The 12,891-nt window shown below is 47.2% G+C and overlaps 1 protein-coding gene across 1 annotated transcript; it reads right to left on the reverse strand.

The window, feature by feature from the left end:
* Positions 1-3,994: 3,994 nt before the first annotated feature.
* On the reverse strand, positions 3,995-4,297 carry LOC308250975 (non-histone chromosomal protein HMG-17-like; the record flags this gene model as incomplete). The annotated part of the gene is made up of 1 exon (XM_080673954.1): positions 3,995-4,297. The coding sequence occupies exon 1, from the start codon at positions 4,274-4,276 to the stop codon at positions 3,995-3,997; it is 282 nt and encodes a 93-aa protein (XP_080530080.1). The 5' UTR covers positions 4,277-4,297.
* Positions 4,298-12,891: the final 8,594 nt, after the last annotated feature.

Raw genomic sequence — 12,891 nt, forward strand, 5'->3', positions numbered from 1 at the left:
GAGTAAATAAAGAAGATTGCTTTCACCAATGCAGGTTGGCATCAGCCAGTCCATTGAGGGCCCTGATAGAACAAAAAGATAGAGGATGGGAAATTCTCCATCTTCTTCTGTCCTGGTTCTTGGGCTTTCAGAATCAAGTAGGACCTACATCTTGGTTCTCAGACTTTTGGACTTTGGACTGAATTAAACCCCTGCTCCCTTGGGCCATCAGCTTACAGATGGCAGATCTTGGACTTCTCAGCCTCCATAATCACATGATTCAGTTCCTCATAATAAATATCTATCTATCTATCTATCTATCTATCTATCTATCTATCTATCTACCTAATTATATTAGTTTTGTTTTTCTGGATAACCCTGACTAACACACAGTGATAGTCTGTGAAAACAGGACCCACCCAGCCTGCCCTTCTGCCTCCTCTTGGGGAAGGTCTGGTCCCATCTTTGCTCCCTTTCCTTCCACAACAGGACCTGGCCTCTGGTGGCCCATCCCCATCACCACCTCCCACTGTGTGAAGCATGATGACAAAATGACAAAAACATTCTCAAGGAAACGAGCTACCCCGCTCACAGAGGCCACTGCAAGTGTCAGAGAAAGCAGGGTTTGGAATTATTCATTCTACTTCCATGGAATGAGTCCAAATCTGTGCTGGCTGGTTCCCCCTTCCTGTTTTTGAATCCAGACACTTGCTGTCATTGTATGGTCCCCGTGGCAGTGCAGAATCTTTGCGGGCCACTCATCCTTGGTTTTTATTTCAGCAAGAGTGGGCTGTTTCTCTTTTGCCTTCAACCAGCCCTCATTAGCAGATCAAGGCAACCTCACTGGGGGAGAGAGCATGGCATTTGCAGTCTGAAGGGCCACTAAGGCTTGAGGCATTCATAACCCTGAGGCCAGGAGACAAATACCCTTTGGACCCATGCCCAGCTTCAGACTTCTCCTTTGTTCAGGGGGTTTCCCGGCCTTGCCTCTCCTTGCAGGGTAGCCGTCCTCAAGCATGCTCCCAATCCTGTGAATAGTCCTTCCTCCTGTGAATAGAACCATTGTCCTCTCCTGTAACAGCATAGATTCATTAGGTCTGTTCAGAACTATACAAAAGATTACATATGGTATGATTTTTTTTATATATAGTTAAGGATTCTTTAGGCTTTGTGAACTTTTGCTGAGCCGTGGTTGTAGATGCATTATGTAGTGTGAAGAAATGCCCTTTCCCTATTGTGTGTGTATTTTAGGTACTGTTGTCATGACAATATCCCCACTTGGGTGTTACTCTCCTTAGACCCTCCAATCCATCCTGCTGGTTGATCTTGGGTGGTCGCCACTTTCACGACATCATGCCCCTGCTCAGAAGTCTACCAGGCTCCTGCCTGCGGTGACTGCTTTATTTATAAATCCATCTCCCCAAAACAGGCAATGCCATCACTCCTGAGATTTAGGTGTTCATTCCATCAAGCAATGCTCTGCTCCCAAAGTTGTTGCAGGCCTCGCCCTGCTCCGTCTATCAATGCACATCTTCCCATCCCCCAAAATCCCACCTGGAAGTTTTGGTCAAATTCTCCAGATGCCATGACCAGTCTCTCCTTTTAGGAACCTGTGCTGGATTTAGACTTAACATCACATGGGTTGGAATGCAATTGGCATCCAATTGAGTCCGGGTTTTCAACACCGGCTGAGAATCAGCTGGGGAGCCTTTAAAAGAAACTGAAAACCTTTTTAAATACTAAAAGTTGTTTGGGCCTCAGGCCAAACCAAAGGCTCCGAATTTCTGAAGGTGAAGTCTGGGTGTCAGTACTTTCAAAAGCTTTCCGGGGGTTAAGGGCTGAATTGTGTCCCTGTGCCCCCACTCCATCCTGCCACATTCATACATTGAAATCCTCCTCTCCAGTCCCCAGTGCCTCAGAATGTGACTGTATTTGGACATGGGACCTTTAAAGAGGTAATTAAGTTAAATAAGGTGATTTATTAAGGTGAGTCCTTATCCAATACAACTGTATCTGGATAAGAAGGAAAGATCAGGACACAAACACACACCTCTAACCATGTGAAGACACAGGGAGAAGACGGTCATCTACAAGCCAAGAAGGGAGTCCTCAGAGAAACCAACCCACTGATACCTTGATCTTGGACTTCCAGCTCCCAGAATTATGAGAAAAATTCCAGTCGGTGGTATTTTTTTATGGCAGCCCTAGCCAACTAATATATCAGATGATTCCCCTGCACATCCAGGGAGCAAGCCTTCTTCTAGCACCCTGATCTCCCCACCCCACCTCCCAGCTGGATCATAATCTTCCTGAAGGCAGGGGAGGAGCTGTACCTTTTGATTCCCTCTGTCCATAGCTGGCTGTTGACCCATCGGTAACTAATGGCTTGTTATGCCATAGGACATGGCCTCCATGCCCTTCTCTTCATGGTCCTTTACTCCTAATGCCCCATTATACTTGGAGATGTTTTGGACTCCCCCACCCCAAAGTTTTTCATGCTTATCATCTTGGCCAATTTTATATCATAAACAACTTGTATCATTTTCTGTTAAAGGCCTTTTTTGTTCCAGGGATCCTAACCTTAATTGGCATGTTTAATATTTTCTCTTATTTTGGGTAAACATCTGACTCTTTGGACCCTCTTTATGTGGTAAACTTGGCCCACATGCCACTTCCACCAATGATTTGCCATCTGATAGGATTTTAAATATTATTCAGTGATACCCCTGACCTCACTTACCTCCCATCTCTCTGGGGTCACCAAAGTTTCTGTGCATTCAGGAGAGAACCTTGCCAAGGGCTGTGCATTCAGGAGAGAACCTTGCCAAGGGCTCGCCCACGTCCATGTGCCTTTAAGACCATCATGCCTAGGAGACCCCCTCTTTTCAGAAACTGGATGGTCTTGCAAACCACTGAAATTGGGGTTTGGAACTGAACCTGGAGGTCATTTTACTTATGGGAAACTGGGGCCCAGGCAGAGGTGCAAAGTGATTGGCCCATGGTCATAGTGCTAGGCAGTGGCCAGGCCCGTGTTGGAGGCTGTCTGTCTGATAATGCAGAGATCTTTTCTCTGACCCACACTGCTGTCCTGCAGATGGGGATTTCCTCTCTTGGGAAACAATGTGGGCATAAAGCAAAAGCAAAAGCAAAAGCAAAACCCTCCATTCTCCAGGAATTTTTTTTCCAAGCCAAACTGTATCCAGCTTTATTAAGGATACATTTTATAAACAATCATGGTATTTCAGGCAGGACATGGGCAGACAATCGCTAACAGTATACAACAACTTTCAAGCTCCCTTCTTTAATGAACTACCCAAGATCAGAAAGCCACTATAAAATTCAATGAAATCTTCATCTGACGCTCTGAACAGGGAAAGTTTAGAATGAGGGTTAACATTTCGCATTAAGCATGCTGTTTAACAACTTTTCACAAGCCGACCCTGACTTTCAGGAAATGAAATGAAAATGGCAGAATATCAATCTGTAGATCCACAATCTAAAAAAGGAACTGCTGCTCTTTTGAGGGATGCCATCTTAATGGCGACATCAGAAAGTCTAGATTGCCCATTATACTAGTAATCAATTTTTTGGGGTCAGGTTCCAATAGGTCTCTGGGCTTATGGGAGACAACATCTATGCTTAAAGTGGAGAGGGAGAAAGGGACATAATAATGAATTTTAGTTTCCCCACACCACAAGGAGTTTGTGCTAAAGTGCCTAATGTGTGTCAGACTCAAGGGATTCCTCCTAGTAACTAAGAGGAACTCTCTCAAAATTAGAAGGGAAAGGTGTTTTTTCCCCCATGTCAATCCAGCTTTGGAGACAATATACTAGTACTATATGTTCTCCCCCAAAAAAACAACAATGAAGTGTTCTGTGTGCTAACAACATAGCTAAAAAAAAAAAAAAAAAAAAAAAGTAAAACAAAATTCTGAATTTTTATAAAACTTGATAAAAAAAATAGTATTTCAAACTGAACAGATACCAGCGATACACAGTTATCAAAAACGCACACTTCATTTGGTATCTCCAGCCCCTTCAGCGTTCCGTGCCTGGTCTGTGTTGGCATCTCCGTTTTCTGCAGGGTCATTCCCATCCTTGCCAGCATCAGCTTTCCCCTTTTTCCCTTTGGGTACCTTCTCTCCCTTCTTTGCAGGGGCCTCTTTAGGCTTGGGCTCTGGCTTTGGAGGAGCGGGTTTAGCTGATAACCTGGCAGATCTTCTCTGTGGTTCGTCCTTCACCTTGGCTTTATCTCCTTTAGCATCCCCTTCAGCCTTTCTCCTGGGCATGATGGCCATGGTGGTGGGACGCCCAGGCTGGATGCGGGAATACAGCAGTGTGTAGGCTTTAGCGGGTCCAGGGGGTGGGTCTCACCTCTTCCTGTTCTCTAGAATTTGCCTTGAAGTTTTCTCTCCATCTGTCCTTTATCGCCCTCAAACTTTATATCACTTTCTCCGCTTGAATGCCAGTGATGGCCCAGATTGGTCATCGCTGATATGCTTCATCTCCCGCCCTTGCTGTGGTCATGCCCAGCTCCCCGTGCAAGCAGCGATGGCCATGTACGCTCTGCAGGGGGACAGGGCAGAAGTTGTTAGAAAAAATGTCAGGTCAACTTTCCAAGGGGCTAACTCAGTAAGTGCTTCTGCTTTTCTTCCTTCCTCTTACTGGAATGAGGTGAGTGGGAAAAAGAAGGGCACAAAGCTGGAAGAAAGCAAGACAGGGTTCTGGCTCCCAGCTCTCCACACTCTATTCCCATCTTGGGCTCAAGTGAAGGAGTACCAGCAGTGGGGGAGGAATATCTAGATAAGGTGAGAGATACTCCACAGCAAAGGGCTTTTGTCCAGCCAAGATGCATGACTGAGATCTAAAGGAGACCTCCTTTTGGACTCCCCTGACCCCACTCCTACTCAGGACAGGGCCTCATCAAGGCATGTTTGGATAAATCCATCAGAGGAGGTTCTGATGCTCAGCTTTCCTGAGCCACTTGGGTGCCATGGGATGTGGTCAGGACCCTGCAGGAGCTCAGGGGATGGCTGGAAGCTGTGATCTTGGTGACTGGGGAAGCAGACCATTAGTTTCAGGCTAAGTGAATCCCAGTCAAACTGCAGGACCCACAGTAGCTATCTTGTGATGATGAGAAAATTGTAGGAAAATTAGCAGTAAGGCCAACTGGGTAGAAATATGGAAGGTGCCAGAAACATTAATGGCATCATGGAGCTTCTGTACCAGCTCAGAGTGTCTATCTCCAGCTTTCTTTTATGTGAGAGATAAATAAACTTTTACCTGGATTACATTATTTTGGGAGGAGGGTCTCTGTTACTTATAGTTAAGGCAATTTCTGATACAGCAGTCATCTTGGGATCACTCTAGTTGTTTAAAAGTTGTTTTCTAAGTTGAGCTGAGATCAGGCTCAGTGTCCTAGGAAAGCCCTGGCCATTAATAACTCCCAGTTCTGCCCTCTAGGGTCACCCCAAAGAAATCTAGTCCCTTCCTTCTCTCCAGCATTGACTTATTCATCTTTGTTCCAATGCTTTCACTTGCAATTATATGTTTGTTGGACCACAGACCCCCTTGGTTGTTTTCTCAGCTGCTCAGGCCCATGGGCAGCCTGAGAGTGTGTGTCCTGTCTGTGCACTTCACAGAGTCTCCCAGCTATCTCCAGCCTATGGCAATTGTTGGATTCCCATTTCCCTTGCCTGTTCCCTCCATGCACTAGCCCATGGTTGGGCAAGAAGAGCTTTCCTCCCTGGGGTTATCCTGTCCCCATTTTATTACTATCTTACTCTTTGTGGACTGTACTCCTCACCTTATTCTTACCACTGCATTATCTCACGAGCATCATTCATTCAGCAGTAGGGACAGACCCAGAAGCACTTACTGCATACAAGGAGCTCAGACATCCCACTTAGGACATTCCACATTGCATTTTAAGCCCTGTAAATCTAGGCCATCTCATTAGCCTACTTCCCTTGTTGATAAGCTATCTAGAGAATATTAGCAAAGTGTGTGTGTGTATTTAGTGGGGGGTATTGTGGGGGGGGGGGATACAGGAAGATTATCTAATGCTGGTTTTGTGTTTGTTTTTTTTAAACAGGGTTTCCAATGATTTTAGTTCCTGTGTCAGTCTCAGGGTTCTTTCAGTCTTAAGTCTCTTTTCCTGAGTTGTCATGGATGTGCCCTTCCTTTATCACCACAACGAAAGGGAACCATTTTTTTTAAAACTTTTCCCAGTAGTTATAGGTTGAACTAGAGAGAGAGAGAGAGAGTCTATATTCACAAACAGGATCTCTTTTCTTCTTCCTAAGCCACACCATCAGCATTACTGGTCAGCTCAGAGCTCCACGGTCTTTTTCTCTGTTGTCCCTCCTCTTAGTTTCTTAATCTCCAAGGACTACATCAAAGGTTCTTTTATGTGTTGTTGAAAGTTCTACTCTCTTACCAAATTTCTATTACACAACACAGTGTTATCAACTATCATCCCCATGTTTTACATTAGATCCTCAGACTTAGATAAAAGGTTCTTAACCTGGGCCTTGTGGATCTCTGGGGTAGGGGGCTCCTATGGGTGGGTTTCAGAGGCCCATGAAATTGTATGCAATACTTTGTGCATTTGGGAATGTGCTCATTTTTCTGGATGGGGGCGTCCTTCATGGTTTTCACAATTGTGAAAAAGGAGGGTTTTACCTGGAAAATTTTAGGAACGAATGCCTTTGATCTTTTCTCAAGAGGTCTTCCAGATTCAAAGGTAATCATTTATAGCACAGCATCATGTGCTATCTTTTCCTACAAACTCCTAGTGTAACCTCAGCAGCCCTTTAGTTTAGCACCTTTATTTTATGATTAAAGTAACTGAAATGCAGAGAAGTCAAGTAGATTTCCCAGAGTCATCAGCTAGTTGCTGGCAGAGCCAAGGTGGCTGAGCCAGGGACAGTCATGTACCAAAGGGTGATAGTTCTGCTTTCTCCCCTGGATTATAAATTCCGTGGAGCATGAACCCATCTCTCCACATTGTGCCTCCTTCTCTGTGTCTCACTAAATGTCCGTCACATAATAGGAATCAAAGTTTGTGACTAGGTTGCTTTATACCAATTAATCAAAAGCCTTACTCTCATTAGACCCTCCTTCCTTTCCCTCTGTTCACACTGTTCCTGATTCCACCACTCAGAACCTTGAGCCCAGGGTGTGCCCGGTCTGCCATGTGGAGCCAGCGTGGTGTTTCCCTCACCCCCCACCACTTCTGCATCCAGCTTTGGGAAGTCTTCATCCACCAAATTGCCTTTCTTAAAGGACAATTCATTCCACTGGCTCATTTTTTATTTTTCAATTATTTTACTTTACATTTTTATTGTGGTAAGATATACAAAGCATAAAATTAACCATTTTAACAATTTTAAGCACACAGCTCAGTGGCATTAAGTATATTCACACTGCTGTGCAACCATCACTACCATCCATCTTCAGCGCTTTATCTTCCCAAAGTGAAACTCCATACCCATTAAACACTAACTCCCCATTCTTCCAACCCTTGGCCTTCACCATTCTACTTTTTGCCTCTATGAATTTGACTGCTGAGGTACCTCACATAAGTAGACTCATACGGTATTTGTCCCTTTGTGTATGGCTTATTTCACTGTGCATAATGTCTTTAAGACTTGTCTATTGTAGCATGTGTCAGAATTCCCTTCCTTTCAGAATTTCCCAGGTTGAATAATTTCATCATATGAATGTACCACATTTGGTGTCTCCATTCATCAATGGATACCAGGGTTGCTCCTACCCTTTGGCTATTTTAAGTAATGCTTCTATGAACATAGGGGTGCAAATATCTGTTCAAGATCCTGCTTTCAATTCTTCTGGGTATGTACCCAGAAGTGGAATTGCTGGATCACATGGTAATTCTACTAGTATATCTAATTTTTGAGGAATTGTTATACTATTCTCCATAGCACTGCACCATTTTATATTCCCACAGGCAAAATTTCCGCATCCTTGTCAATATTTATTGCTTTCTGTTTGTTTTTGTTCTTAAAATACTCACCCGAGGATATGTTTTTATTGATTTTAGGGAGAGAGAGGCCTGGAGAGAGAGAGAGAGTAAAATCATTGACCGGTTGCCTGCCATACATGCCCTGACTGAGGATCAAACCTGCAACTTAGGTATGTGCCCTGGAAATCAAACCCACAATGTTTTGGTGTACAGGACAACATTCCAACCACCTGAGCCACCTGGCCAGAGCTGGGTTTTTTTTCTTTTTCTTTCTAACAATAGCTATCCTGATGGGTGTAAAGTGGTATCTCATGATCCCCTCCTCTTTCCTAGGAGTCACACTTACTGTTTGATCATCATGACATGACTATCAGATTGCAAACTTGCTGCAGCGCTGTGGCTTTATCATGGATATGTTTACAGCCTGTGCTTGGCTCTTTGTCATACTGCATTTCACTGACTTTAATACACATGTTTTCACCCCATGTTTTAATATCTCTGAAGTCAGGATGCACCTAGCTATAAATAACATGTCCTTATCTTAGTTTGCCACCATTTTTTTCTTTCTTCTTGGCTCATAAAATAGTGCTGCGCCTTGGCAAACTGGAGACACTAAAAGATGGTGCTGGAAATGGTCTAGACCTCATACTGCCTGTGTAGACCCGTGTGGCAGTGGAGGACCCTGTGAAGGGCCCAGCTGCTGCTAAGCACAGCGGTCCTGGTGCTCTCTGAAGGCTGCATGTCATAAGCATTTTCTTCTGGGGACATGTACTATTCACGTCATGGTAGCTGTACACGTGTAATATCAATCACCATTTACAGCTTCGGCCACAACACTCCCCCCTCCTTCCGGCTCACTCTCTCTTAGGTTTAGCCTTAGTGTCATTGCCTTAAAGTTTTCTTCTTGCCCCCCGCCCTGTGCCCCCCGCCCTGTGCCCCCTCCCAGCCTCCACCCCGCCTGCAGACTTCTCTCACTGTATTTCTTCTCTTCCCGCAGCTCTTGCTGCCTCCTCCTGCCTCCAGCCCCTCACCCTGGCCTCACTCACTTCCAGGGCTGGTGTCAAAGCTATTTCCTCCCCTGCAGGCCCACCCTGCTCAATTCCTCCCACTGCCCCTGTCACCTTTCGGAGCATTTCCTGTGACTTCTATTTTTTCCTCCTTTTGCCCCTTAGTCTGTTTTTCTCTGCCTCCCTCCCCCACCCACAAACAGCTGGGATGCCTTCTCGGTTTTCTCGCCCTGCTTCCTCCTGAAATCCCCTGGCAGCCCTCTCTCATCCTTTGCTGACCTACATCAGTCCCATGATGCTCTGACGGTGCTGTGGACCCTGGAGTTTGCTGGGACCCCTTCAGCATCAATGATTCATCTCCCAGTCCTCACCCCCAGTTTAGTGCTCACCTATTCCCTGAGGTCCTGCGTGGTCCATTCCATACCTCCTGACACCCAGGTAACTAGGGAAAGCTGAACATAGAGCCTCCTCTAACCCACTCTGCCCAGCACACCTGGATGAGGCCCTATCCCAAGTGGGAGTGGGAGTCCAAAAGGAGGTCTCCTTTAGAGCTCGGTCATGGGGGTGGCTGAACAAAAGCCTTCTGCTGTGGGAGTATCTCCCACCTTATCTGGTGGTGGGACTTTTCCCACCACCATGGGCACTCCCCCACTAGACCCCAAGCTGGGAGTGGAGAGTGGAGAGCTGGGACCAGACCCTCCTTCCTGTCCTCCAGCTCCTACCCCTTCTTCTCGTTGCCCCTTCTCCCTGACTCCTTGCACTCAGGAGCCAGGCTTCTCGCCTTCATAGACTTCTCTTATTGTCCTCATTCCCACTGAGTGTTAATGGGGGAAGGGCTATCTCCCATCTACAGTGAGTGGGGGTCTTGACCCTGTGGCCCACCTGGTTCATGATATGGCAAAGAGGACTCAGGTCACCCTCTCTCTGGGCCAGGCCTGCTATCTAGCCTACGTAGCTTGTCTTGTTAAAGAGGCCAAGTCCTTTCTTGCTCCTGCTTAGGGAGAGGAACCTCATGATTTTATTTTGTTGTTAATCCTCATCTGAAAATATTTTTTTCATTGATTTTTTTTAGAGAGAGTGGAAGGGGAAGGGATGGAGGGAGGGAGAGAGAGAGAAACATTGATGTGTAAGAGACACCTTTATTGGTTGCCTCCTGCATGCGCCCCAGACAGGTCCAGGGATCGAACTTGCAACCCAGATACATGCCCTTGACCAGGAATCGAATTGGTGACCCTTCCATGTGAGGGCTGACGTTCTAACCACTGAGAAACACTGGCCAGGGTTGAACCTCATGCTTTTGAAAGGAGAAAAAGCACTGAGGGAAAAACCGATCCATGAGGCTTCATATATCAGCTGACCCGAGGGCCTGTGCTATGTTCTCTCCTCCCCCTACCCTCACTGGCATGTAGGAATGGGACAGTTATCCCCTATGGGAACACAGTGGGAGGATTTGTCAGGGGTTTCAGAGCTGCATCCTCTCTTCCCTCTTCTGCCCCCAGGGGCCTTCCTGACTCAGAAATGCAGCTTCAGAATCTGGGAAAGGCAGGGCACTCACTGGGGCTGCTCCCTCGCCTTGTGTTCACCTCTGTTTCTACTCAAATCCATTAAGCTAAGGAGAGAGTTGTTGGCTCCCATAACCGAAGAGCCCAGCTTTCTAGTTCGGGTTCTGCTTTCCAGCCTCACTGCACCCAGGCACTTAGCCAGGTCACTAGGACTCGGTTTCCTATCCCTCATGGTGGCATCTTTTTCTGGGTCCATGAAGGGGGGGGGGTTGATCCTGTGGCCCACCTGGAGGTCCAAAAAAAGGTCACTTTTAGAGTTCAGTCATGTGGGTGGCTGAACAAAGCCTGCCTGCAGGGCCAGTACCCAAAAGAGGCCACCTGATCCTAGGAACTGCCCAGGGCATGCAGACAGTTAGTTGGGGCAGGAGGTGGGGGGACATTGGGGTCTTGGCTGGCAGGCTTTCAGTGCTAACACTGGAGCAGTCCTGGGTACACTGGGACAGTTGTCAGCTTGACCTGTAATGACACCTGCCTCTTACTTCTCCTTTGTTTCGCCTTCCTCTGTTATCAGCCTCCTCCTTTAGTGACCTGTTCTTGGGTCAAATGTAGGGACCTCCTGAGTTTGCTTTTGTCAGTCATTAGCCTTGCAGATGTCAGGGGATCAGGGTTTTGGGTTCTGCTGTTGAGGCACCTGGAGCCAGAGCTGACCTTGTAGTGTCTGTGCTGCTTCATCCTCCCTGGGGCACTCATCACACCCTAACAACTCGGAGGGGGATGCACTCACCTGCAGTGTGCCTGCTCCTACAGAGAGTGGCCCTTCCCATCACTCCCTCACCCCTGCCTCCCAAACTGCTCTTCACTCCACTCTTCTGCTGGGATGACACTGAAGGACACAGTGGCATTGAGAGACACAATGATGTTGGGAATACAGTGATTATGGGGGACATGGTTCCCCAATGTTACTGTGTCCCCCAATGTCATGTCCCCCAATGTTACTGTGTCCCCCAATGGCATGTCCCCCAATGTTACTGTGTCCCCCAATGTCACTGTGCCCCCACACCATCATGTTCCCCCCAGCATCCCTGTATCCCCCAGTGTCCCTTTTTAAAAATATATATTTTATTGATTTTTTACAGAGAGGAAGGGAGAGGGAGGGGGCTAGAGAGGTAGAAACATTGATGAGAGAGAAACATCGATTCAGCTGCCTCCTGCACACTCCCTACTGGGGATGTGCCCGCAACCAAGGTATATGCCTTTGGCTGGAATTGAACCTGGGACCCTTCAGTCTGCAGGCATACTATCCACTGAGACAAACCGGTTAGGGCCCCAGTGTCCCTTCTTTTTCTTCTTGGTCCCTCAGGGAGGGCCAAGAAGGATGCTCACTGTCATGAGTGAAAATAAAAATCCAGTGAGGAGAACAGTTAGTCCTTCGGGAAGGCATGTGGAGTAGCAGCACAGGCAGCTGCAGGGCTGTGAGCGGGAGGTCTGAGACAGCGGCTTAAAGGGATTAGTGGGGAGGGAGGAGGCTGGAGGAGCTAATTATAAAGTTGGTGCCAGAGATGACAGAGGATTACAAGGTCTCTTTGTGCACCAAGGTTTTGAAAATGAGAGAAGAATCCTTCCCCCTCAGAGGAATGGGGTAAATAGGGAAGCAGGTAAGGAAGGGAGATGTGGGTGCTGGAGGAACTGTAAGCAGGGACCATGGCTGCAGCAGGCACATAGTGAGGGTCTGGCATGGTCTGAATCACATGGAAGCAGGGACGACGCCTCACCGGATCATAATTACTCAACTATCAGCTTATTGGCAGGCCTGGGCTCTGTATGAGGCTCTGGGAAACACCTGCCTTATTAATCAGTATTAATTTCCTGGGTCCCTGCTATGTGCCAAGTTTGGGGCTGGGTGCCCCGGGGAGCAATGGTTTTGCCTCCCAGGCCTTGGGGTAGATGGCCAGGAAAGATACAGCCCAGGATGTGGAAAATATCGGGGAACCATGCTGAACATAGGAGTTGCCCCTGACTTGGGAGCTGGGGAAAGTTCCACAAAGGAGGAGAGCCAAGGCAGGGTGCAGAAGGGTGTGGGTGGCCTGACACAGGCAGTTGGATTGGAGTTGGGACTTCCTGTAGGAAAGAGCAGGAGCTGAGAGGCTTGAGGAGCAGACCTGAGAGGCCTCGAATTGTGGGATAAAGGGTATGAGCTTTTTCTGCAGATACTGCAAACCTCTTGAAGAGCTTGGAGCACAGGAAATATCTAGGTAAAACCTGGGTTTCAGGACAACTTGGCCAGCCGGTACATAGAACAGAGCATGGTGTGGTGACCTGGAGAGAAAGAGTCAGGCTTCTGCAGGAGTTCCAGGTGAGGCAGTGAGCTCCACACAGTGGGAATAGAAATGAGTAGTTGGACAAATGGCCTTGACCCA

The sequence above is a fragment of the Plecotus auritus genome (genome assembly GCF_963455305.1).
Source record: "Plecotus auritus genome assembly, chromosome: 6".
Classification (NCBI taxonomy): Eukaryota; Metazoa; Chordata; class Mammalia; order Chiroptera; family Vespertilionidae; genus Plecotus; species Plecotus auritus.